General features: G+C 40.5%; 1 protein-coding gene across 1 annotated transcript in view; it reads left to right on the top strand.

Annotated features, from left to right (window-relative positions):
* Positions 1-3,763: 3,763 nt before the first annotated feature.
* LOC140724424 (uncharacterized) overlaps positions 3,764-27,219 on the top strand; it is a 145,168-nt gene continuing 121,712 nt past the window's right edge. The window contains exons 1-2 of the mRNA XM_073038875.1: positions 3,764-3,832; positions 25,167-25,362. Coding sequence (XP_072894976.1) covers positions 25,192-25,362 — 171 coding nt within the window. The 5' untranslated portion in view covers positions 3,764-3,832; positions 25,167-25,191. The remainder of the gene's footprint in view (positions 3,833-25,166; positions 25,363-27,219) is intronic.

Below are 27,219 nucleotides of genomic sequence, written 5' to 3'. Positions count from 1 at the left end.
ATCCAGGCCATGCTCTCTTTTTGCTGCTGTCACTTATGTCAGAATGCTGTTTCTGGATTTCAGTTCAGCATTCAACACTGTTGTCCCATAGCAGCAGAATAATTTCATACTCCCTAGTCTCTATACACCACGGTGCAGCTGGGTGTTGGATTTCCTAACTAACAGATCTCAGATCTCAGTCAGGATGCACAACCACACCTCCCTCTCTATCATCCTCAACACAGGAGCCCCCCAGTACTTGGGGTGAGCCCACTGCTGTACTCTGCTCTCACGTGACTACGTGGCCAAACACTCGAGTAATCACATTGTCAAGTTCACTGATGACACAACAGTGGTGGGGCTCACCACCAACAACAATGAGATAGTCTACTGAGAGGAGGTGGAGGAGCTTGAGGCCTGGTGCCAGGCAAAAAGCTTCTTCCTCAATGTCAAAAAGACCAAGGAGATAGATAGATAGATAGATAGATAGATAGATAGATAGATAGATAGATAGATACTTTATTCATCCCCATGGGGAAATTCAACTTTTTTTCCAATGTCCCATACACTTGTTGTAGCAAAAACTAATAACATACAATACTTGACTCAGTAAAAAAAAAAATGATATGCATCTAAATCACTATCTCAGACAGCATTAATAATAGCTTTTAAAAAGTTCTTAAGTCCTGGCGGTTGAATTGTAAAGCCTAATGGCTTTGGGGAGTATTGACCTCTTCATCCTGTCAGAGGAGCATTGCATCGATAGTAACCTGTCGCTGAAACTGCTTCTCTGTCTCTGGATGGTGCTATGTAGAGGATGTTCAGAGTTTTCCATAATTGACCGTAGCCTACTCAGCGCCCTTCGCTCAGCTACCGATGTTAAACTCTCCAGTACTTTGCCCACGACAGAGCCCGCCTTCCTTACCAGCTTATTAAGACGTGAGGCGTCCCTCTTCTTAATGCTTCCTCCCCAACATGCCACCACAAAGAAGAGGGCGCTCTCCACAACTGACCTATAGAACATCTTCAGCATCTCACTACAGACATTGAATGACGCCAACCTTCTAAGGAAGTACAGTCGACTCTGTGCCTTCCTGCACAAGGCATCTGTGTTGGCAGTCCAGTCTAGCTTCTCGTCTAACTGTACTCCCAGATACTTGTAGGTCTTAACCTGCTCCACACATTCTCCATTAATGATCACTGGCTCCATATGAGGCCTAGATCTCCTACATCGACATGTATCTTTCCATCGACAGCACAGCAGTGGATACCGTGATCAGTTTCAGACTCCTCTGAGTGCACTACCAGTCAACCCATGAACAGACGTTTCTGTGCCTGGCATCACATAAATGGATATCAGTATATCAATGTATATCAGCTATCTTACAGATTTATATTTATTGTGGGGTTTTTTTTTACTATTATTGTGTTTTTATCCAATTGTGTTCTTTTTTTATGCTGCCTCAGATCTGGAGTAACAATCATTTTGATCTTCTTTACACTTGTGTACTGGAATGAAATAAAACTATCTTGAATCAAGCAGGAGGTACAGGGCCCTTAGGTCCCACACCTCTAGGTTCTGACCCAGCGCGGATATCTTCACTCACCATAAGTCTGAACCAATCCTACAAACTATAGACTCACTTGCAAGAGCTCTTTACATCTCATGTTCCCAGTGTTCCTTTTAACTTGCACAATTAGGCTTCTTTTGCACATTGGTTGTTTGTCAGTCTTCGTTTAAGTATAGATCTTCATAAAATCTGTTGTGTTTGTTTAATTTCCTGCAAATGCCTGCAAGAAAAGGAATGTCAAGGTAGAATATGGTAACATATATGCACTTTGAAAATAAATTTTACTTGGAGTTTGACCTCAACGTTGCCTGTTTACCACTAGTTAGGGGACACTGATGACCAGAACTAACTTGCTGAATACTCTGCATTAACTAATGTGCATTATGTTAGAAGAAAATCACAAAAAAACAGATTTAAATCTGATTATAAAAATAGAAAAGACTTGGAACACTTAACAGACCAGACAGCACCACTACCATTGATGTTGCCCTCAGCCACATCTCCTCCATTTCCCAAACGCTCAATAATGCTTAATTTGCTAATTGCTAATAAAGGATCAAAATAAGGATTTTGATTCTTTGGAGCTGTGGGTGTCACACAAGAATAGCAACTCTGTCTGGGGTTGCAGGCTGGCAGCAACCATTTTGTTTTGATTTTGGATCAATTTTTGCTGCTACAGGAGTAATGCATTATATCTACAAACTTAAAGGTTAGGGGAATTGAGTCATAGAGCATTAGAGCACACAAACAGGCTCTTTGGCCCCTCTAGTCTCTGCCCATCTGTTAGTCTGCCTCGTCTCATTGACCAGCACCTGGACCATAGCCCTCTATACCCTCCTACGCAAGTACTTATCCAAATTCCTCTTAAATATTGCATTCAAATGCACACCCACTACTTTCACTGGCAGCTCGTTCCACATTCACAGCACCCTCCAAGTGAAGGAGTTCCCTCCCCCCCCCCCAGGTTTCCCTTAAATATTTCACCTTTGTCCCTTAACAATCAATATGCAAATGAACATCAATTGTGTAAATATATAAAAAAAGAGAAACAAACAATTTGCAAATGAATGAGTGAGTGAATAGACATAGAGATGGATGGATAGACAGATGGAACTGAGATCCTAAGTTGCAGAGTCTTAAAAGCGAGCCCATAGGTTATGGAATCAGTTCAGTGTGGGGGTGAGTGAAGTTGGAATATAAAAACTGTTCCTGAACCAGTGGGTCCTGACACTCCTGTACCTGATTCCTGATGGCAGCAGCAAGAGGAGAGCGTGGCCTACAGGGCGGAGTTCCTTGATGATGGATGCTTATTTTCCTGCCACAGCAATGAATCTGAAGTTGCTGTTTTGACTGTGCACTATTGTAAAATTTATTCTGCCCTATCATCGACAGTTCCATTTGGGCTGGAACTAAAATGCAGAAGAGTTACAAAAGTATACAACATCTGCAATGCAAGAAGATGAGGTAGGGGAAGGTATGAGATTGCTAGATACTTAAGTCTAGGTACAGAACAGTTCTCAGAGCGGCCAGGAGAAGCTTCATCTTGGGCATGAAGAGGGCCAAGACCACCTACGCACACACAAAAACATCAGGAAAACCTGTCTGATACTAATCCCCGGTGTACGTAGCTGGGAATCAAGGGTGTACCCCCTCCCCTAAAAAATTGCCTACGTCTTCTTTAAACTTTCCCGCGCTTTCCTTAAAGATCTGCTCTCTATTTGACGTGAATGTTCGCTTTATGTATTTACATAATTCAGTTTAAAGCCTACTGTGGTTCCAAGTCGATAATTCTGGGCGAGCCTGAATATATGCCTCAGGCAAAGAGAGTGCAGCACAGCCGGATTTCGAGGTGAAATAGCTGGACACCTGGTAGATTTTCGTCGGGGAATCTCACAAGTAAGCGGGTTGGTTGGAGACTTTCCACAGATGGTTTTCTCCCGCCGACCAAAGCGTGTTTGCTCGTGACTGCAACCATTGCCCTTTCCCCAAAATATTAGTGATATTTGGGAGAAAGGTTTGAATTTTAAAAGTTACGTTTTGGAAAAGCTCCTGGAAAGACGAAAGGAAGTATCAGTATCTCTGAAAGAAGTTCAGCTCTTCGAACTAAAGAATTGATGGTGCCGCCCATATTCAGAACACAATGGCGTTTGCCATCGCAACGCTCGGTAAACATACGGCGGCTCGGTGCTCCACTGTCCCCGCTCCAGACCACGCTGGAGCTGCAGAAAGTGGGTGAATATATTGGTCCCATGAGCCGTGAGACTGCCGGGTCCTTTAGCAAGGTAGAGTGGCTTTGGTTCATGAAACTGCAGAGGTGGTGGTGGGCGGAGATGTTGTGTTCCGTTTGCGCTTGTGTGTTTTCTGTGAGATGGGTTCGGCTGAACAGTCATGTCGAAGCGCACCGGATGCTAGAATCGTGGACAGAACAAGGAGATTTTTTTTAATAAGTCCCTTGGTGATTCTGAAGATGAAGAGGAAATCATACAGTGCAGGATATAATCGGCAGGTTACCGTGCACAGTATATGCACAGCACCGTAACCGAGACACTGAGACGGATTCTGTGCCCTACGTAGCTAACCGTGAAAACATCTGCCTCTATTGCACTCATGGCACAATAATTCATATTAGACTGTAAGATGCAGCAGCAGATTTGCGCCATCGGGTCTGCTCCACCATTCCATCATGGCTGATATTTCTTCCCCTCTCAATCCCGTTCTTCAGTCATCTTCCTGTAACGTTTGATGCCCTTGTAAGAAACTGCCGTATGGACGTAACATTGCAAGGTCTTTATGTGTGTCTCAGTCACCCTTCCCCTCAAAACATCTTTGCCCCGAGTTAGAATTTTACAGATTCAAATCTTTTAAGACCCCAGTAACATTTTCTAGGGGCTCTGAGGGTGCTGCACAGTCAGAGATACTTCCTCCCTTGTGAGGTGTTACAGGGAGAGGCGCTCTCCCAGATGTAGGTAAAAGGGTCCATGGTACAGAAAAGGGCATTAATCTCACTCACAGTGCTACTTCTTTGGTTGTTAAATATTCTCCCACGTGGTAGATTCTACAGAAATACAAGACTTTTTTTTAAATTTGTTGTAATCTTGAAGTTCATAATACTGATTTGCCAAATAGCGGAAACAATTTTTCATTGTTTATCCTATTTTAAAGCATATTTGTAGCTATTCATCCAATTGTGTTACATTATTCTAATGCTTAACTGCAGTAACATTCCCATGAATTCTGTAGTTTTCACAGGGCCTCTGATCCACGTTCAATATTGCAGTACCCAGAACTGTATACAACTCTAAAGTTGCTTAACCCATACCAAGTGCTATCATTCATTGCCTGTATTCAATGTTTCATTGGCTTTGAAACCAACCTGTACATCCACATCACTGTTGAATGCACATTCTCAACATTTTCATTGGTTAGAATTTTTTTGGTCTTGATTTCTTTACCAATTTCTGCCATGATTTATACCTGCCATATATTCATCTATTTAGTTAATTTTTTTTGGGTTCTTGTGATTCTCAGGCTTTGCCAAACTCCTAATTTGATGTCATCAACAATAATACAATTCCTTTTGAGCTTATCACATACATAAATGGGGGAAAAATGCCATCAGTAATCACATCCTGCTCTTCTTTAGGAAGTTGGAAATATTAGCGTGAGAATAATTAAAATGTTACATCTGTTTCAAATTCAAAATGTTCTTCTGTGCCCTTTCATGTATTATGTTATTGTAAATACATTTATATTACTGTATATTGCCCAGAATCAGTAACAGAAAGAATCTTAGCATTAAACTATAGGAAAATTCCACCTTTTGCATCCATTTTAGGACACCTTAAAATGTTTTGCAAACAATGCAGTATTTATTGAACTGTAATCAGTTATAAGATAGGAAAAGTCCCTCTGCACTTCTGATGTTTGAACCTTCTCCACATTTAGAGAATAGTCTGCACTATTGTCCCTTTTACCAAAATACATTATCATACATTTCCCAACACTGTATTCCATCTGCCACATTTTTATCCATTCTTCCAATTTGTCTAAGTCCTCCTGCAGTCACATTGCTTCCTCAGCACTACCTACCCCTCCACATATCTTTGTATCATCCACAAACTTTGTCACAAAGTTATCAATTCCATTATCCAAATCATTGTCAAACAATGTGAAAAGTAGCAGTCCAATACTGACCCCTGTGGAACACCACTAGTCACTGGCAGCCAACCAGAAAAGACAATAGACAGTAGGTGCAGGAGTAGGCCATTCGGCCCTTCCATCCAGCACCGCCATTCACTGTGATCATACACAATCAGTACCCCGTTCCTGCCCTCTCCCCATATCCCTTGACCCTGCTATCTATAAGAGCTCTATCTAACTCTCTCTTGAAAGCATCCAGAGACTTGGCCTCCACTGCCTTCTGGGGCAGAGCATTCCACATATCCACCACTCTCTGGGTGAAAAAGTTTTTCCGCATCTCTGTTCTAAATGGCCTACCCCCTATTCCTAAACTATGGCCTCTAGTTCTGGACTCACCCATCAGCGGGAACATGCTTCCTGCCTCCAGCGTGTCCAATCCCTTAATAATCTTATATGTTTCAATCAGATCCCCTCTCATTCTTCTAAATTCCAGTGTATACAAGCCCAGTCGCTCCAATCTTTCAACATATGACAGTCCCGCCATTCCGGGAATTAACCTTGTGAACCTATGCTGCACTCCCTCAATAGCAAGAATGTCCTTCCTCAAATTTGGAGACCAAAACTGCACACAATACTCCAGGTGGGGTCTCACCAGGGCCCTGTACAGCTGCAGAAGGACCTCTTTACTCCTATACTCAATTCCTCTTGTTATAAAAGCCAGCATGCCATTAGCTTTCTTCACTGCCTGCTGTACCTGCATGCTTGTTTTCATTGACTGATGTACAAGAACACCTAGATCTCGTTGTACTTCCCCTTTTCCTAACTTGACTCCATTTAGATAGTAATCTGCCTTCCTGTTCCTGCCACCGAAGTGGATAACCTCACATTTATCCACATTAAACTGCATCTGCCATACATTCGCCCACTCACCCAACCTGTCCAAGTCACCCTGCATTCTCATAACATCCTCCTGACATTTCACACTGCCACCCAGCTTTGTGTTATCGGCAAATTTGCTAATGTTACTTTTAATCCCTTCATCTAAATCATTAATGTATATTGTAAACAGCTGCGGTCCCAGCACCGAACCTTGCGGTACCCCACTGGTCACAGTCTGCCATTCCGAAAGGGACTCGTTAATCACTACTCTTTGTTTTCTGTCAGCCAGCCAATTTTCAATCCATGTCAGTACTCTGCCCTCAATACCATGTGCCCTAATTTTGCCCACTAATCTCCTATGTGGGACTTTATCAAAGGCTTTCTGAAAGTCCAGGTACACTACATCCACTGGCTCTCCCTTGTCCATTTTCATAGTTACATCCTCAAAAGACTCCAGAAGATTAGTCAAGCATGATTTTCCCTTCATAAATCCATGCTGACTCGGACAGATCCTTCTACTGCTATACAAATGTGTCGTAATTTCCTCTTTTATAATTGACTCCAGCATCTTTCCCACCACTGACATCAGGCTAACCAGTCTATAATTCCCTGTTTTCTCTCTCCCTCCTTTCTTGAAAAGTGGGACAACATTAGCCACCCTCCAATCTACAGGAACTGTTCCTGAATCTATAGAACATTGGAAAATGATTACCAATGCATCCACAATTTCTAGAGCCACCTCCTTAAGTACCCTGGGATGCAGACCATCAGGTCCCGGGGACTTATCAGCCTTCAGACCCAACAGTCTATCCAACACTATTCCTTGCCTAATATAAATTTCATTCAGTTCATCCATTACCCTAGTTCCTTTGGCCACTATTACATCTGGGAGATTGTTTGTGTCTTCGCTAGTGAAGACAGATCCAAAGTACCTGTTCAACTCATCTGCCATTTCCTTGTTCCCCATAATAAATTCACCCGTTTCTGTCTTCAATGGCCCAATTTTGGTCTTAACTATTTTTTTGCTATTCACTTACCTAAAGAAGCTTTTACTATCCTCCTTTATATTCTTGGCTAGTTTACCTTTATTACAACTGATTGCCTCCTACCTGTCAGCCATTCCTCCATCCATGCAGTATCTTTCCTGTAACACCACAGGATTTTATGTTGTTAAGCAGCATCATCAGAATCAGAAACAGGTTTTATTATCACCAGCATGTGTTGTGAAATGTGTTAACTTAGCAGCAGCTAAGCGCATTATGTATCTACAATACATAATGTAGAAGAAGAACAAAAAAATAATAACTAAGTAAATCAATTACAGTATTTGTAGACTGAATAGATTAAAAATTGTACAAAAATAGAAACATGTATTTAAATAGTGTTCACAGTTTTAGTGTCCATTTAGGAATTGGATGGCAGAGGGGAAGAAGCTGTTCTTGAATCTCTGAGTGTGTGTCTTCAGGCTTCTGTACCTCCTACCTGATGGTAACAGTGAGAAAAGGGCATGCCCTGGGTTCTGGGGATCCATAATAATGGATGCTGCCTTTCTGAGATAGCACTCCTTGAAGACATCCTGAGTACTTTGTAGGCTAGTACCCAAGATGGAGCTGACTAGATTTACAACCTTCTGCAGCTTCTTTCGGTCCTGTGCAGTAGCCCGCCCCCCCCCCCAATACCAGATAGTGATGCAGCCTGTCAGAATGCTCTCCAGAGTACATCTATAGAAGTTTTTCAGTAATTTTGCTGACATACCAAATCTCCCCAAACTCCTAATGAAGTATAGTCGCTGTCTTGCCTTCTTTATAACTACATAGATATGTTGGGACCAGGTTAGATCCTCAGAGATCTTGACACCCTGGAACTTGAAACTGCTCACTCTCTCCACTTCTGATTCCTCTGTGAGGATTGGTATGTGTTCCTTCGTCTTACCCTTCTGGAAGTCCACAATCAGCTCTTTTGTCTTACTGACATTGAGTGCCAGGTTGTTGCTGTGACACCACTCTACTAGTCGGCATATCTCTCTCTTGTATGCCCTCTCGTCACCATCTGAGGTTCTACCAACAATGGTTATATCATCAGCAGATGTATAGATGGTATTTGAGCTATGCCTAGCCACACAGTCATGTGTAGAGCAGTGGGCGAAGCACACACCCCTGAGGTGCACCAGTGTTGATCATAGTGAGGAGGAGATGTTATCACCAATCTGCACTGATTGTGGTCTTCCAGTTAGGAAGTCAAGGATCCAATTGCAGAGGGAGGTGCAGAGGCCCAGGTTTTGCAACTTCTCAATCAGGTTTGTGGGAATGATGGTATTAAATGCTGAGCTATAGTCAATGAACAACATCCTGACATAGGTGTTTGTGTTGTCCAGGTGGTCTAAAGCTGTGTGAAGAGCCATTGAGATAGGCAAATTGCAGTGGATCCAGGTCCTTGCTGAGGCAGGAGTTCAGTCTAGTTGTGACCAACATCTCAAAGCATTTCCTCACTGTAGATGTAAGTGCTATCGGGTGATAGTCATTAAGGCAGCTCACATTATTCTTCTTAGGCACCGGTATAATTGTTGCCTTTTTGAAACAATTGACAACTTCCACCCATAGCAGTGAGAGGTTGAAAATGTCCTTGAATACTCCCACCAGTTGGTTGGCACAGGTTTTCAGAGCCTTACCAGGTACTCCATCAGGACCTTGCGCCTCGCGAAGGTTCACCCTCTTTAAAGACAGCCTAACACAGGCTTCTGAGACAGAGATCACAGGGTCATCACGTGCAGCAGGGACCTTCACAGCTGTAGTTATATTCTCCCTTTCGAAGCGGGTGTTCATCTGGTAGTAAAGCACCGCTGCCCTTCATTTACTTGGGTTTCGCTTTATAGGAAGTAATGTCTTACAGTCACTGCCAGAGCCTCATGTGTGACACTTTATCGAATGTCTTCTGATTATCTAACAACTCTAATAGGTTTGTCAGGCAAGAGATCCCTTTACAGAAATCATGCTGACTTTGACTTATTTTATCATTAGTCTTCAAGTACCCTGAAATCTCATCCTTAATAAAAGACTCCAACACTTTCCCAACCACTGATGCTAGGCTAACTGGCCTATAATTTCCTTTCTTTTGCCGTCCTCCCTTCTTAAAGAGTGGAGTGACATTTGCAACCTTCCAGTCCTCCGGGACCATGCTAGAATCAAGTGATTCTTGAATGATCATGAGTAGTGCATCTGTTATCTCTTCAGCAACCTCTCTCAGGACTGTGGGACGTAGTCCATTGGGTCCAGATGACTCAGTTTGCCTTGCACTTTCTCCTTTGTAATAGCAATGGCACTCACTCCTGCTCCCTGTGTTACGAAGGTGAAGCAACTCTGAGGGGCCGAAGGGTACAAAGTCGCCCCCTCCTTTTTGAGAATCGCAAGATCGCTATTATTTCGGGTCTGAGACCCAGGAAATGAGAGGGATACACATCATGAGGGAGAGAGACGCAGAATACACAACCAGGTGGAATGTGTCCTGACATCAGCGGAACGGAACCACTGACTACTGCTATTGTCTCTTGGAGAAGGAATTGTGTATTGAGTACTGTACTATTCATTGAAACCCCTCAGGGGACAACCAGAGTGGTCTGGCTGAGGGATTGCATCATCCCAACCTGTTAGACATCTGAGACCCCGTGAATAAGGATAAAAGAGGAGTCTGGGGAACACCCCTTTAGACACACCAGGAGAAACGCTAGAAATCCCGTGACAGCGTTTTATAGCGAAAACCGGTGAGAGCTCGTGTGTGTCCTCCCTTGCCTGGGTGGTGGGCTCATCACGGAAGAACGGTTTAGCTAAAGGAGAGGTCACAATTGAACAGCCACGACAACGAGACACCTGACGGATCGAAATCCTAAAGGAAGGTTGGAAAAACCCGTAGCAGTAAATGTTCCCTCTCTCTCTCTCTCCAACAATTGCAACACAGCGACAACCAAAAGACGGCAGCTTGTGGACCCGCAGTGAACTTTATATTTCAATCGGACAATACATTATCCCCTAGACAATGATAGAGCTTATTTCTTATTGATTATTATTATACCCGCACTTTTAGATTTAGTATTGATGATGTATATTATCTGTATATTTGCATTGATATTATTTTTCTGTATTTTTACTAATAAATATTGTTAAAAATAGTATCATCAGACTTCAACGGACGTCTCTATCTTTGCTGGTAAGTCACCCAGTTACGGGGTTCATAACACCTGACACTCACGGACCTCTGCCACACTGCTAATGTCTTCCACAGTGAAGATTGATGCAAAGTACCATTAAGTTCATCTGCCATTTCTTTGTCCCCCATTACTACCTCACCAGCATCATTTTCCAGTCGGCCAAATATCAACTCTCATTTCCCTTTTACTCTTTAAATAACTAAAAAAAGTTTAGTGTCTTGCTTTTTGCCCTCATATTTCAACTTTTCCCTTTTAGCTTAATAACTCATCTCGTTCTACTTTAGGCCACGAACTTATCAATCACCCCTGATGAGTTATTAACTTCAAACTTTCTGCATAATCACTCAAAGAGTTGAACTGCATGTGCATGTAACAAGAGCTGTATAACTCATCTCCATTTACCTTGGGCCACAGACTTATCAATTACACCTGCTGTGGACACTTTCTGGAGGTCCAAGATCTGTATGCTCCACGACCGCTGGACGAAGTGTGTAAATGTAGGAGGGGACTATGTTGAAAAATAAATGTGCTAGGTTTTCTAAAATTGACTCCTACCTTGGGCCACAAGCTTAGCAATCACCCCTCGTATGCAATCCTTAACTTCCCTTCTCAGCCATGGTTTCCTATCCCTGCCATTTGAGAACTTCTTCTGTGGAACGTATCTGTCTTGCACCTTGTGAACTATTCCCAGAAACTTCAGCCATCTGTGCTCTGCCACCATCCCTGACGGTATCCTCCTCCAAACCAGGTGAGTAAGCTCCTCTCCCTTGCCTCTGTAATTCCCTTCATTCCATTGCAATACTGATACATATGACTTGTGATTCTCTCAGATTGCAGTATGAATTCAATCACATTATGATTGCTGCCTTCCAAGTGTTCTGTTACATTAAGCTCTCTAATAAGATCTGGGCATTACACAACACCCAGTCTAAGATGGCCTTTCCCTAAAGCAGGCTCACGCACAAGCTGCTCTAAAAAGCCATCTCCTAGGTATTCAACAATTCCTTGTGATCTGACACCAACCTGACCTTCCCAATCCTCTTGCATGTAGAAGTCCCCCATAACAATTGTGACATTACCCTTATTACATGCCTTTTCCAGCTCCCTTTGCAATCTCAGCCTCACATCTGAGTTTGTAATAGGCCTCCTATTTGGAGGCCTATATATGGCTCTCATAATGTTTTTCTGCCCTTGCAGTTTCTTAACTCCACCTGCAAAGATTCAATATTCTCTGTCCCATGTCACCTCTTTCTAAAGATGTAATTCTGCTCTCAGTTCTATGATAAACAGATTGAAGGAAGCTCAGTTAATTCCAAAAGTTCCCTTGCTCCCTCGTACACATTTCCCTCCATTGAAGTAAATGGAAAAGCTGAAATTGTGCCAGGTGTAACTTGGCAGGGTCCTGAGCTTTGTGAGAACTGCGCTGGTAAATGCCAATGAATTGCTGGCACATTCGGGAATATTCAGCTTTTAGGGACTAGAGTGGCCTTAGAGACCTTATAGATGTTTTTCTTGGAATGTAGGAGAGTCAAGGGTTTAGCAGATCATATATACCTGTTGCACTTTTATCTAGGGGTTGCGAACTACAACCCCCTGAGAGAAGTCATGAATAAAGACCTGCCCCACCTGACAAAGGTCCAGGTCTGCTTATAAACTGAAAGAGTGAGGGGCAGCATTGCAGTAGGAGGATGGCACGTTGTAAAGATGAGAGTGGCAAGCAGCAGGCTTGGCAGTCAGGAGCTGGGACTTCTGATAGATGCTCCAGGATCTATTATGCAGCCCACCTCTCCTCAGTCCCCTGAGCCATTTTACTGCTGCTAGGCTTCCAGAGATCTGACCACAGTCCACAAGAGTCTGGAATCTGACTGTAGTCTTCCATTAAGATGGTGGCGAGTTCAATTGCAGCAGCTTCCAAGTGGTCAACTAGAGGTGTTATTGTTCTTTTTAAACGTTTTTTTTTAATGTTTGCAAGATCCTGCTGGACATTAAGAACTTAAAATACTACAGGTCTACCACATCAGCGAGCTGCTCATTGGCAGCGAAACTGAAGGAGCTGGACTTGGTGCAGATTGTGGGGCGGCCTGCGACAGAGAGGCATCAGATGGGCATGAAGGTGGTATTCAGTCTAACAACGAGTGATCGTCCTAGGCGCTTTTCTTCTGATAGCGGGACCCTGTTGGACATTGTTAACGTCGAATGCCACAAGTCCGGTTCACTGATTTATTGGTGGACTGTGGGAGAGATGCATGGCCTCGGTCGGAGTGAGAAATAGGCCTCAAGCTATGGTGTTGCCTGTTTAAAGCTGCCCAGGAGAGAGGCGTCCGAGTTGGTGTTCTCCACCTGAGGTGGTATGGCATGGCATCTAAGCTGGAGTAGGTGCTGCCTCCCAGTGTTAGCTCCACAGAAGACAAGCTGTATCGTGTTCAACTGCAGATTTCTGCAACATCCATGGACTCAGTGTCTTGGACTATTTATATTCTTGTGTGACTGTATTTTACCGACATCATATACATGCCTTGTGCTGCTTATGTCTGTAGGTACTGTGTTTTGTACCTCAGCTCTGGAGTAACACTTTCGTTTGGTTGTAGTCGTGTATGGTTGAATGACAATTGAACTTGAAGTACTGGTTTAGCGTGACTGCCTCAATATCATGCTGGCATCAAAACATCATTGAGAAGGCTTGTACATATTTCAGCACAGTATGGAGCTGACTTGATCCCTTTCAATGAGGCCCTGACTGTTCGCTTCGTTTTCCAAAGTGTAGAATGCCACATGATGGGGCTGAACAAGGCAGAAAATAGAAAAGCTTGAAAGTGCATCCGCCCTCCCCACCCCCCAGCCCCAGATCAAGGATAACTCTTACCCCACCGTTATAAGATAATTAAAAGCTTCCCTAGTATGATACATTGGATTCTTAATTTCACAATCTATCTTGTTAAGGTCTTGCACCTTATTGTTTAGCTGCACTGCACTTTCTCTGTAGGTGTGACACTTCATTTTGCATTGTTATTGTTTTACCTTGTTCTACCTCAATGCACTGTATAACCAGTCTAGAAGACAGGCTCTTCACTCAATCTTGGTACATGTGACAATAATAAGCCAACTTGAATTCCAATTCCCTTTCTTTTATCAATCTTTTTTATTAAGTTTCAAATAGATAAACATAACAATGATAGTGATACAAAGAGATTGGGATTTCATTAATAATGGTTAACGTATACATAAATAGATCCCAAGTAACATGTGTCATCTAAGCCTCCCAATCTCTTAGTAACTAAACATGAGAACGATACAAAGAAAAAAGATTTTTACAAGAAAAAAAAATCCCCCTAAACAAAAAAAATTTAAAAAGTACAAAACAAAAGCTGGGCTGCCTTATTTCATCGGTTAAAATCATTAACTCCGCTCCTTTATACACGAACAAAAGGTTATTGAGAAGGATTCGGAAAAGGTCAGCTTACGTCATATAAAAATGTTGAATAAATGGTCTCCAAGTTTCTTCAAGTTTAACCGAAGGGTTGATAGTGCCACTTCTAATTTTTTCAAAGTTTATAGTTATAGTTTGGGAAAACCATTGAAATGTAGTAGGGGGATTAGAATCTTTCCATTTTAAATAAAATGGATCTTCTGGCTATTAATGTAACAAATGCAATCAAACGGCAAGCTGAAGGGGATAATTGACTAGAGTCCATCATTGGTAATCCAAAAATTGCAGTAATAGGATGAGGTTGTAAATCAATATGCAATACTGCTGAAATAATAGCAAAAATATCTTAATTGCCCAATAATAGAATCTTAAATTCGGCATTGCCAAACCGCCATCCTTTTTTGATTTCTGTAAATATTTCTTACTTAACCTAGGATTTTTATTCTGCCATATATACGAAGAAATTTTAGAATCAATAATATCAAAAAAGGATTTAGAAATGAAAATTGGTACCACCTGAAATAGATAGAGAAATTTAGGTAAAATAATCATCTTAATTGTATTAATTCTACCAATCAACAATAAGGACAATGGGGACCATTTAGTAAGCAGTTGTTTAACATGATCAATTAAGGGTAAAAAGTTAACTTTAAATAGATTCTTATACTTCTTAGTAATTGTAACACCCAAATAAATAAAGTAATCAGTAACCAGTCTGAATGGTGATTGTCTATAGATTGGAGTTTGCATATTTAATGGAAAAAGTTCACTCTTATTAAGATTCAATTTATAACCAGAGAAAGTACTAAACTGAGGAAGTAGTAATATTATTGCAGGAATGGATTTCTCTGGGTTAGAGATATATAGTGACACGTCATCTGCATATAGTGATACCTTATGTATCTCATTCCCATGAATAGTGCCAAATATATTGGGTAAATCACAAACAGCGATTGCCAAGGGCTCCAAGGCAATATCAAATAGTAAGGGACTTAACCCTGTCTGGTACCTCAAAAAAGCCTGAAAAAGGGGGATCTCTGATTATTGGTAAATACAGAAGCCGAAGGTGTATAATATATCAATTTAATCCAAGATATAAACTTTGGGCTAAAATTAAATTTCTCAAGTGTATTAAATAAATATTCCCATTCAACTCTATCAAACGCCTTCTCGGCGTCAAGCGAAATAACACGTTCTGGGGTTTTAGATGAAGGAGTATACACAATATTCATTAACCTCCTAATGTTAAAATACAAATAATGATTTTTAATAAATCCTGTCTGGTCATCAGAGACAATTTGTGGCAGTACATTTTCCAATCTAATTGCCAGTATTTTGGAAAAGATTTTGGAGTCCACATTCAACAAGGGTATAGGTCTATATGATGCACGTTCAGTGGGGTCTTTATCTTTTTTAGGAATTAAAGAAATAGATGCTTCATAAAAGGATTATGGTAATTTAACCTACAAATAAGGCATCCTTAAAGACTCTACATAACCAAGGAGAAAGTAGATTTGAAAAAAATTTGAAAAATTCTACTGTATACCCATCCAAACCAGGTGTTTTACCAGAATTCATCAAAGACATTGCTTTCTTTATTTCTTCTTCCATGATGGGTGCATCTAATGCTAAATGTTCATTAGGTGGTAATTTCAGAATATTCAGTTTACTTAGAAATTCATGTATTATGGTAGAATCATCAGGAAATTCTGATTGGTATAAAGAGGTATAGAGTTCTTGAAAAGATTTATTAATTTTGACATGGTCAACCATCAAACTACCACCCTGTTTACGAACTTTAATAATCTGATGTTTAGCCAAAGCAATTTTCAATTGGTTGGCCAATAATTTACCTGATTTATCGCTATGTATATAAAATTGACTCTTAGTTTTAAGTAATTGAAATCGGGGATGTTTTTAACAAACTGTGTTGCATCTGAAGTTCAACTCTCTTTTTGTAAAGCTCCAGATTAGGAGCAACAGAATATTTTTTATCAATTTCTTTAATCTTATCAACCAATGTAAGTATTTCATTATTAATTTGTTTTTCAATCCAGCAGAATGTGATAAAATTTGACCATGGATGTATACTTTTAAAAGTATCCCATAATATCCCACTGGAAATTTCTTCCGTAAAGTTAGTTGAAAAGAAAAAGGCAACCTGTTCTTTAATAAAGTTAAAGTTTAAGTCCTGAAGTAGAGTAGAATTGAACCACCATTGCCTAGCGCTAAAAGTTACATCAGTTAATTTGATTGATAGTTTCAAGGGCACATGATCGGAAATAGTGATTGCATCGTACTCACAGGCAGTAACAGACAGAACTAATCGAGAGTCGATAAGAGGTAGTCAATTCTAGAATAATTATGATATACATGAGAAAAGAATGAAAATTCTTTATTGTTAGGATTTAAAAAGCTCCAAATATCTAAAATTCTGGAGTCAACTAAAAAGGAATTAATAAGAATAGCAGATTTATTTGGAGGTACCTGATTAGATGCAGACCTGTCCATCAAAGGATTCAGACAATAATTAAAATCTCTGCCCATTATCAACATATATTCATTTAAATTAGGAAGAGATGCAAATAAATGTTTAAAGAATTCAGGATAGTCGGCAGTTGGTGCATAGATAGTAACCATAACAATTTTCTGGTTATAAAGTAAACCAGAAATTAATAGAAATCTACTATTCGGGTCTGAGATTGTTTCATAGTGAACAAATGAAATCGAGAAGTCTATAAAAATAGATACACCTTTCACCTTAGCCTGTGAATTAGAATGAAATTGCTATTCCTTCCAAAACCTAAAGAAATGCTGATTACCCTCCTTCCTCACATGAGTTTCCTGGGCAAAGATAATCTGAGCATTCAATCTAAGAAAAACTTTAAAAATCTTCTTCCGTTTAATCAGATGATTCAAACTGTTCTTATCCCATGAGACAAAGTTAGTAATATCCATTTTATTTAAATAAACCATAAGATATGTAAAGGGCTAACCTTACTGCATAGGAAACTCATGAATCAGGAAGAGGGAAAAAGGTTAAAGGGAACCGGAAGTTATGACAATTCAGACATATTTGTAGTTTCAGTTCAGCCCAGATGAAAAAAAAATAAACTAAAGGTGGCTCCACTCCCCACCCACAAAGACCTGAAAACTGGCCAATAGACAGCCAGAAAGCAAACTAGAACCTCCCTTACCCCAACTCTCTTGATGGCAAGTCTCAAAAATTGAAAAAGATGCTAAATACTACCCAGTCAAAACATTGAAAACGGAATGCCATATTTGCAAAACATTTTGAGAAGTGAAATCTTTAAAAAGTGAAACAGAATACAATCTTATTAATATTTCACAAAAAAATTCAGTCACCAGATCAGAAAAAACTTCAAACTCTAGCAGTCAGATCTATAAACTGGTTATTAATTTACAAACTAAATGAATATAAACATGAAAAAAATTGAGAAAAATGCGAACTTCCACCTTAGTCAAAACATTGAGAAGGGAATGCTATAAACAACACCAAACCAGTGTTAAAAAAAAGATGAGCCATTTGCAAAACATTTCAACAGGCAAGCTTCCAAAAAATGAAACAGAATACAATCTTATTGACATTTCAGAGGAAAAAAACAGTCAATCATCAAATCAATTTCTTAATTATTTTCAAAAAAACGAACAATTGAAAATAATAAAGTAACAAAGGAAAAAAAGGAACTTAAACATAGAAGCATAATAAACATCCATACTCCAAAACAGAATACGAGTGTTATCAAACCAATGGCAAAAATCTTCAAACTTCAGAAGTCTAAATCTATGAACTGACTGTTAACTTATAAACCAAATGAATACAGACACAAACAGACATTCAATTTATTAGACAGCTGGGATCGAACGTTGGTCATCAAGGAATTGTTGAGCTTCTTCCACAGATTTAAACCACTTATGTGATTTGTCAGGCAGAACAACCCTTAAACGGGCTGGAAACAACAGAGCTGGTTAAAACTTTCTTTGACAAAGCTCGGACATCATCGGTTTAAAAAGCAATCTTTTTTGCATCACCTTGCGTCTATAGTCTTCAACCAGTTGAAACTTGAGGTCCCTGTGTATAATAACTCCTTTCCGACGGGCAATTTGAATTGAATGCTCCTTGGTTTGCACATAGTGGAATCGAAGTATAACAGGTCAGGGCTTAAGTTCTTTAGGGGGTTTGGCTCTCAGAGCACAATGCACACAATCAAGTATAGGGATAGTAAAGAAAGCTTCAGAGCCGAACACTTCAATTAAAGATTGAGAAAAGAATTTAATAAGCTTACCACTCTCAACATCTTCACGGAGTCCTGTTATTCGCAGGCTCTGTCTATGACTACGACTGGACTGAGGTTTCCTTATATGGGGATTGAGAGTTGCTCTACCATCCAAGTTGAGAGCTAAAGAGTTGGAGAAACTACATGCCGGTCATCTAGTCGTGGTCAAAATGAAAGCATTGGTTCAAAGCTTTATCTGCTGGCCTGGGATAGATCAGCAGATCGAGCAGCTTGCCATGCGCTGCTCGGGATGCCAACACGTCCAGAAGAAAGATGTACAGAGCTGTCAGATCCACTTCCAGCCGTCTCAGAGTCAACTCCTACAACCTTCACGGACGAGATCCCTGAACCTGAGATTGTTTCACAGTCACAAGTCTCACCTTCCAAGCAGAGTGACCACCCCACTCACCAGGAAAGACATTAATCCCACAAGAGAGATAAATCCTCTGCAGCAATTATATCTTCAGGCCTCTGTGGATGTCTATATAGTAGTTGTATAGTTGTAGGGTAACATAATTGGGAGAAATGTACATAATTCACAGCCACCAACATTGAGTTGGGGTTTTGCTTTAAGTGGCTGGTCTGATGTGACGACATTATTATGTAAAAGGTTTTTAGTGCGCTTTTGTTGTGTAGGTTTTGGAGTTCAATCAAATGTGTCACGGGTTTCGATAAACATAAAACAGCTCACTTCATTTTATTCCCAGAAACCTACATTGGTGACCCCAATGCTCTAGGATGATTTCGGAGTTGCTGAACATGTTGATCAACACAGTCGCTTTGAAATCTCCGAGGATTTGGGAGCAAAATTTAACCGCTTGGTTCGTACGAGCTGAGAACTAGTTCACCCTGTGAGCAATCTCTGCTGAAAACACCAAATATTTCTATGTGGTGGCATCGCTCAGCAACTCCATGGCGGCAAGAGTAGTGAGTCTGCTTGAACACCCGCCTGAACACGATAAATACCGATCACTGAAAACTCACCTTTTACAGACTTTTGGACCATCAGAGTATTAGCGCGCCAACCTGTGGCTCTCCTTGCCCGGTCTCAGCGGTGGTAAGCCGTCGGTGCTAACAGACCACAAGCTGTCTCTCCTGGAAATCACCATCCTTGTTTTATTTTTAATGAACTCTTAAGGCAGCAAATGCCTGATCAAGTTCGTGTAGCCCTTGCTAATGCACCCATGATGGGCTATAGGGAGCTTGCTAAAATGGCTGCTAGTCTACACTCAGCCGGGCAGCGGTGCATTATTCCCCCTGCTTTTTCTACCTGAATAAGCCCAGTCAGTAAGGCCACAACATAAGAACACACTCGCCTATGAAACAGACGCGCCTTTGTTTTTAACTACGTTTGCTTTGGTACGAACGCTAGAAAGTGCCGATGGCCTTGCAGCTTTGACAGTGCCAGTACGTGAGGACATCAGAAGTCTGTGAACACCATAGGTTCCAGCTGCCAGGGTCATCTACTGTTCATCACAGACACCCTTTCAGGGCCACATTTCCTGTATGACAACAGACGCTCAAGTGAGTGTGCTGCCAGCATCCCCTATCGATGAGAAGGCAAAGAGCAATGAAACCTCACTGGAAGCCACAGGATCTGGAACTACGGAACATGACGGGTGACCCTCTGCTGCAGTGAGTGATGTTACATATTGGACTTAAGTGGCTACACCTCTGCTCAGTGCAGACTTCCTGATTGTCCAAGGACTTTTAGTTGATCTTAAGAACTGCCGGCTTGTGGGTGTCAAGGATTTTGGGTTGTTATCCTGCTTTTCCAGTTAGTTTCCCAGAACAACTCTGTCAAGTGCATGCACCGCCTCATGTGAGTTTTCTTGATGCTGGGCAAATTCCCAGACCTCACCAAGCTCACATTCTCCACTGGAGTCACAAACATGGAGTCGAGCACCACATTCCAATAACTGGCCCACCAGTCCATGTCTGAGCGCGTAGACTGGACCCAGAAAAGCTGGCAACCGCGAAGTCAGTGTTTGCCAGCATGAACAGACTCAGAATTGTACGCCAGTTAAATAGCCCCCTGGGCTTCACCCCTCCATATAATCCCTAAGTCTGGTGGTAGTTGCCGCCCACGTGGCCTTAACAAGGCCACCACCCCCGATCGTTACCCTGTCCCACAAATTCAAGACTTTTCAGCATCTTTAGCCGGAAAGATAATTTTTTCCCAAAGACTATCTAGTTAGAGTCTACCATCAGGTGCCAGTGTGCTCGGAGGACATTCCCAACATTCCTGTTTGGCCTTTTAGAGTTTCTGCACATGCCATTTGGACTGAAAAACACAGCATAGATTTTTCAACCGCTGATGGACTCTGTATTAAAAGACTTAGATTTTCTTTTTGTTTACCTGGATGACGTACTTGTTGCCAGTGTGTCCAATTTTGAACACATTCTCTGCACACTTCTTGAGAACTTGAGCCAACACAGGTTGATTATTAACCCTGATAAACGCCAGTTTGGGTTGTCAACCATTGACTTTCTCAGCAATCACATCTCTGTCGAAGGTGCAAAACCCCTCCCATCAAAAGTAGCCACTATTGTGGATTTCCCACCGCCCCACACTGCTAAAAAAAAACTTCTGTTTTTTAGGCACGGTGAATTTCTATCACAGCTTCATTCCACGAGCTGTTGAACTTATGTTCTCCAGTATAGTGCGCTTAAATGCAATTCCCCTAATCAAGTGCTTGACTGGTCAATGGACATGTCCAGCACATTTCATAATACCAAATGAGCTCTTTCCAACACGACCCTACTGGCACACCCACTCCCCAATGCATCCATAGCCGTTAGAACTGATGCTTCAGACTATGCTGTGCAGGAGCAGTTGGTGGGAGGTATGTGGCCTCTGCTAGCCTTCTGCCAACAGCTCCATCACCCTGAAAGAAAGTGCAGCTTGTTTGACCATGAGCTTCTGCAAAAGAACTGCAGCTTGGGAGAAGATTCATTTTCCAGCAAGGCAACGACCCCAAGCATAAGGCCGAAGCTACACAGCAATGGCTTCAGTGCAACAAAGTTAATGTCCTGGAGCGGCCAAGTCTGAGTCTGGTCCTCAATCCAATTGAGAATTTGTGGCTGAACTTGAAAAGGATTGTTCACTCATGATCCCCGTGCAATCCGACAGAGCTTGAGCAGTTTTGTAAAGAAGATTGGGGAAAAAATTGCAATCTCCAGATGGGCAAAGCTGACAGAGACCTGTCCACACAGACTCCAGGCTGTAATTGCTGCCAAAAGCGCAGCTACTAAATACTGATGTGAATGGGGTGGATACTTATGCAAACAATTATTCAGTGTTTTATATTTGTAATTAATTTAGATCACTTTGTGGACATTTGTTTTCACTTTGAGACGGAAGTCTTTTTCTGTTGATCAGCGTCAAAAAAAGCCAAATTAAATCCACTGTGATTTAGTGTTGTAAAACAATAAAACTTACAAGGGGGGATGAATACTTTTTATAGGCACTGTATATGAAGTTGAGGTGCCTTCTATTTTGAGTTGGAGTTTATAGCTAAATAGCAAGGAGTGTTTGTATATTTAATACAGTATTTCAGACATATTTGAGTAGTATTGTAAATTATTGTTTGATTAAGCATTCTTTGTTGTTTAAATAATTCATTCTGTGGTATATGTAAAAGTGAATGGCATACATCATCATAACTGCATGCCTTACTAAAAAGTAAAAAATGAAACTAAGACACGTCCCCAACTCCATGTTTCTTTTCAATTAATTTTATGTTTTGGAGTTACAAAATGTAACAAACCAGATTCAAGTGTGGTGACACTAGCTATTGAAAACTAAGAAGTTTCTAGAAAAATACAGAAGCATCTATATTATAATTGCTGGAAAATTCACTGAAAATTTACATACATATAGGTGATTAGATAAAAATATGAGCAAACATATCTCAGTGGTTTTCAAACATATTTCAGCAAAAATTACTTCAGCAGTTGGTAAGTTGATGGAGAAGATCCTGAGAGGCAGGATTTATGAACATTTGGAGAGGTATAATATGATTAGGGTAATCAGCATGGCTTTGTCAAGGGCAGGTCATGCCTTACGAGCCTGATTGAATTTTTTGAGGATGTGACTAAACACATTGATAAAGGAAGAGCAGTAGATGTAGTGTATATGGATTTCAGCAAGGCATTTGATAAGGTACCCCATGCAAGGCTTATTGAGAAAGTAAGGAGGTATGGGATCCAAGGGGACATTGCTTTGAATCCAGAAATAGCTTGCCCACAGAAGGCAAAGAGTAGTTGTAGATGGGTCATATTCTGCATGGAGGCCAGTGACCAGTGGTGTGCCTCAGGGATCTGTTCTGGGACCCTAGCTCTTCGTGATTTTTATAAAAGACCTGGATGAAGAAGTGGTGGGATAGGTTAGTAAGTTTTCTGATGACACAAAGGTTGGAGGTGTTGTGGATAGTGTGGAGGGCTATCAGAGGTTACAGTGGGACATTGATAGGATGCAAAACAGGGCTGAGAAGTGGCAGATGGAGTTCAACCCAGATAAGTGTGAAGTGGTTCATTTTGGTAGGTCAAATATGATGGCAGAATACAGTATTAATGGTAAGACTCTTGGCAACGTGGAGGATCTGAGGGATCTTGGGGTCTGAGTCCATAGGACACTCAAAGCAGCTGCGCAGGTTGACTCTGTGGTTAAGAAGACATATGGTGTATTGGCCTTCATTAATCATGGAATTGAATTTAGGAGCCGAGAGGTAATGTTGCAGCTATCTAGGACCCTCGTCAGACCCCACCTGGACTACTGTGCTCAGTTCTGGTCGCCTCACTACAGGAAGGATGTGGAAACCATAGAAAGGGTTCAGAGGAGCTTTACAAGGATGTTGCCTGGATTGGGGAGCATGTCTTATGAAAACAGGTTGAGTGAACTTGGCTTTTTCTCCTTGGAGCGGCAGAGGATGAGGGGTGACCTGATAGAGGTGTATAAGATGATGAGAGGCATTGATTGTGTGGATAGTCAGAGGCTTTTTCCCAGGGCTGAAATGGTTGCTACAAGAGGACACAGGTTTAAGGTGCTGGGGAGTAGGTACGGAGGAGATGTCAAGGGTAAGTTTTTTACTCAGAGAGTGGTGAGTGGTGGAATGGACTGCTGGCAATGGTGGTGGAGGCGGCTATGATAGGGTCTTTTAATAGACTTTTGGATAGGTACATGGAGCTTAGAAAAATAGAGGACTATGGTAAGCCTAGTAATTTCTAAGGTAGAGACATGTTCAGCACAACTTTGTGGGCCAAAGGGCCTGTATTGTGCTGTAGGTTTTCTATGTTTCTAAACATAGGAAAGTTAAACTTCAAGGATAATATAAGAAAAATAACAACAGTTCTACAATTCTACTCTCTAATGCAATATCATCTGCTCCCTTGAGCCTAGTCCACCATTTATTAAGATAATGGCCGATCTTCTACCTTAGTGCCATTCTCCTGCATTATCATCATAATCCCTCCATTCCTTTTATTTCCAGAAATCAATCTATCTCAGCTGTGAATGAGCACAAGCACAAAGACTCACCGCTTTCTGGGAGAAGAGTCATTCACCTGCTCTTTTCCTGCATCCCTGTATATTATTCTGCTTCTGCAGGAGAACCAATTTCCTCAGAATGTCTCTACAGGTTGTCCGTTCCATATCATTAACTTTTATATGTTTAATTATTACTGCTTATGAATGCTAATTATTATAAATATTATTAATATTTATGTATTTTATGTAAATTGATTTTCTGCACCTCCCCTCTTGTATTTGTCCTTCATTCATGATCCTTACTCTTAGTAATAATGATCAGAGAGGACAGAGAGAATCTGTAATTACCAACAAGTAACTTTATTGTCTCAATGGAAGAACACATGAATTTACACAGCTGAATTACCTGTGTGTACACCTCCCAATTTTTGCTGATTCTCACTGAACAGTCAAATAATAGGAAAAGTAATACCAGTAAAAGGAGTCTATGCTGGCCTTGGGGTACTCCACAGCCATGATGGTTGGTCTCTGGTGGTTGGAGAATTATTGCTACTTTGCATTCAAAGCTTCTGCTTTTATATTCATTCCTTACCAGTTCAAATGTTGCATTTCAGTGTTGTTGTCTTTGGGTCATCTGACTGACCTATAACAACTTCTTATTGCCTCTGGTCCAAGGACTACACCATTTCACGCTTTTATTCTCTTCGACTGTGATTCAAACGAGTCAAACCAGGTCACTCAGACACTGAACCAAAATAACGAGATTACTTCTGCAACCTGCCATGGTACACAACACACAGCTTATCTGAGAATGATCTCAGGTTTAGAAAGTCAGTAGCAGAAACTTCACATTCAATTGCTCTGATTTGATTATCCCAGAACAAGAATCAGTTGTCAACCAGTTCACAAGAAGGAAGCTACAGGGCAGCTTCACAAAATGACATCTCCTTCAAGCATAAGGCAAGAACAAAAAAAATTCTTTTGTTTCATCTCCTTCAGGAATTAGGCAAGAACAAAGATTTTTTTTGGCTACTTCCACTGTATTTGATTAATTTGAATTCACTGATTTGTAGACTGTAGTTCTTTCTGGCCAACAATACTTCTAGTTCAAATAAAGAAAGTAGTTGCTTGAGTTGAGCAATGTTATTGTTTTACTATGTAATATTTCTTCTGATCCTTCCAGTGTGGTTTATCATGACACAAGAACGATGAAGAAACTGAAGAAGAATAAGAAGGAGCAGGGAAAGGGTGTTTCAATCATTGTTCAAAAATTTCTGAAAACCTACGAACGTCACTGTGGTCAGTCATCAAGTGCGGTCAGCTCAGTGCTTGTACGAAACCTACAGAAATGCATTGAAAATGAAGAAATCCTGACCAAGGTACATATGGTGATCAAATCTTTACTGATAAAATGTCCACTTGAGGTCAGGTAATTCTGGAGGGTCCAAGAAGCATGGTAGTTTTGGGGTGCTGATGAAAAATACAAAGCAATCAGTTTTTTTTCAAATTCAGGTTCATGTTTATTGTCATTCAGCCATATACATCTACCTTGCAAAAAGAAACAGCGTTCTTCTGGACCAATGTGCACAATGCAGCACACAGAACTCACAACTACACATCAGGTGATAATAAAGTAAATTAGCAAAAAGTATATTTGGAATCAGAATCATTGGCATACGTCTTAGTGATGTTGAGTGCATGTTGCTGTGACACCATTCAACCAGCTAATCTACCTCACTCTTGTACACCTCCTCGTCATCTTCTGAAATTCTTCCAACAATGGTTATACCATCGGCAAATTTATAGATGATGGTTGAGCTGTGCCTAGCCACACAGTTATGGGTGTAGAGAGAATAAAGCAGTGGACTAAGCATCCATACTTGAAGTGCACTAGTGTTAATTGTCAGTGAGGAGGAAATGCTATTTCTAATCTGCACTGACTGTGGTCTCCTGATGAGGAAGTCAAGGATCCAATTGCAGAGAGAGGTACAGAAGCCCAGGTTTTGTAGTTTGTTGGTTAGTATTGAGGGTACTATGACATTGAATACTGAGCTGTAATCAATAAACAACAGCCTGATGTAGGTATTGCTATTTTAACACAAGTTATAAAGTAAACTGTATAACATCCAAAGAGATGACGCATTGTGGAGTTTTAAAAGAAGATGAGTATATAATGTTAAATAATCTCCAAACATTTGAAAAGGAATAACGACCCTTTATAAGGCCTGTTTGATCTTTAAAAATAATTTTACCCAAAATATTGTCCAACCGATTGGCCATTATCTTTGACAGGATCTTAGCATCAACATTCAATAATGAAATAGGTTATATGAGGCACAATCAGTGGGATCTTTATCCTTTTTAAGAATTAAAGAAATAGAAGCTTCATAAAAAGTAGAGGGTAAATCACCTTTCACAAAAGAGTTTTTAAACATTTCCAACATATACGGAGAGAGCAATTTTCCAAATTTTTTATAAAATTCTACAGGGTAGCCATCAAGTCCAGGGGCCTTACCAGACTGCATTGAAAAAATAGCTTTCTGAACTTTGGCTTCAGTAATTTGGGCATCAAGAGTTTTTTGATCCTCAACAGAGATTTGAGGAAAAGCAATCTTTCGTAAAAAAAAACATTTATTTTAGAAGAATCTACTGGAAATTGAGATTTATAAAGTTCAGTATAAAAATCTTGAAAAATCTTATTAAATTCTTCATATTCCCAAGCCAGTGTACCATCTTTCCTACGGATTTTCAAAATTTGCCTTTTAGCTCTGGCCATTTTTAATTGAGATGCAAGCAGTTTGTTATTTTTATCTCCAAACATATAAAATTGATCCTTCAGCTTAAGCAAGTAGCCTTCAATAGGATGAGTTAATAATAAATTATATTGTGATTGAAGTTCTACCCTTTGTTTAAATAAGTCAATATTAGGGGAGATCGCATAAATATTATCTAAATCTTTAATTTGTTTTGAAATCTTATCTAATTCTACTTTAGTCTGTTTTTAAGCTTAGCTGAATAAGAAATGATCTGACCATGTAAAAATGCTTTAAATGTATCCTATATGATTAATTTAGACATACCCCCATATCATTGAAAAGGAAAAATTCTTTGATCGAGTCGAATGGAAATATTTATTTAATGTTTTAGAGAAATTTAGTTTTGGTGTTAATTTTAATAATTGGATTAGAATGATATATAAAACTCCTATTGTTACTGTTACTACTAATAACTGTAGA

This window comes from Hemitrygon akajei, chromosome 3 (assembly GCF_048418815.1).
Source record: "Hemitrygon akajei chromosome 3, sHemAka1.3, whole genome shotgun sequence".
Taxonomy (NCBI): Eukaryota; Metazoa; Chordata; class Chondrichthyes; order Myliobatiformes; family Dasyatidae; genus Hemitrygon; species Hemitrygon akajei.
The sequence above is the reverse complement of the archived record's forward strand: the minus strand, read 5'-3'. Positions and strand labels throughout refer to the sequence as shown.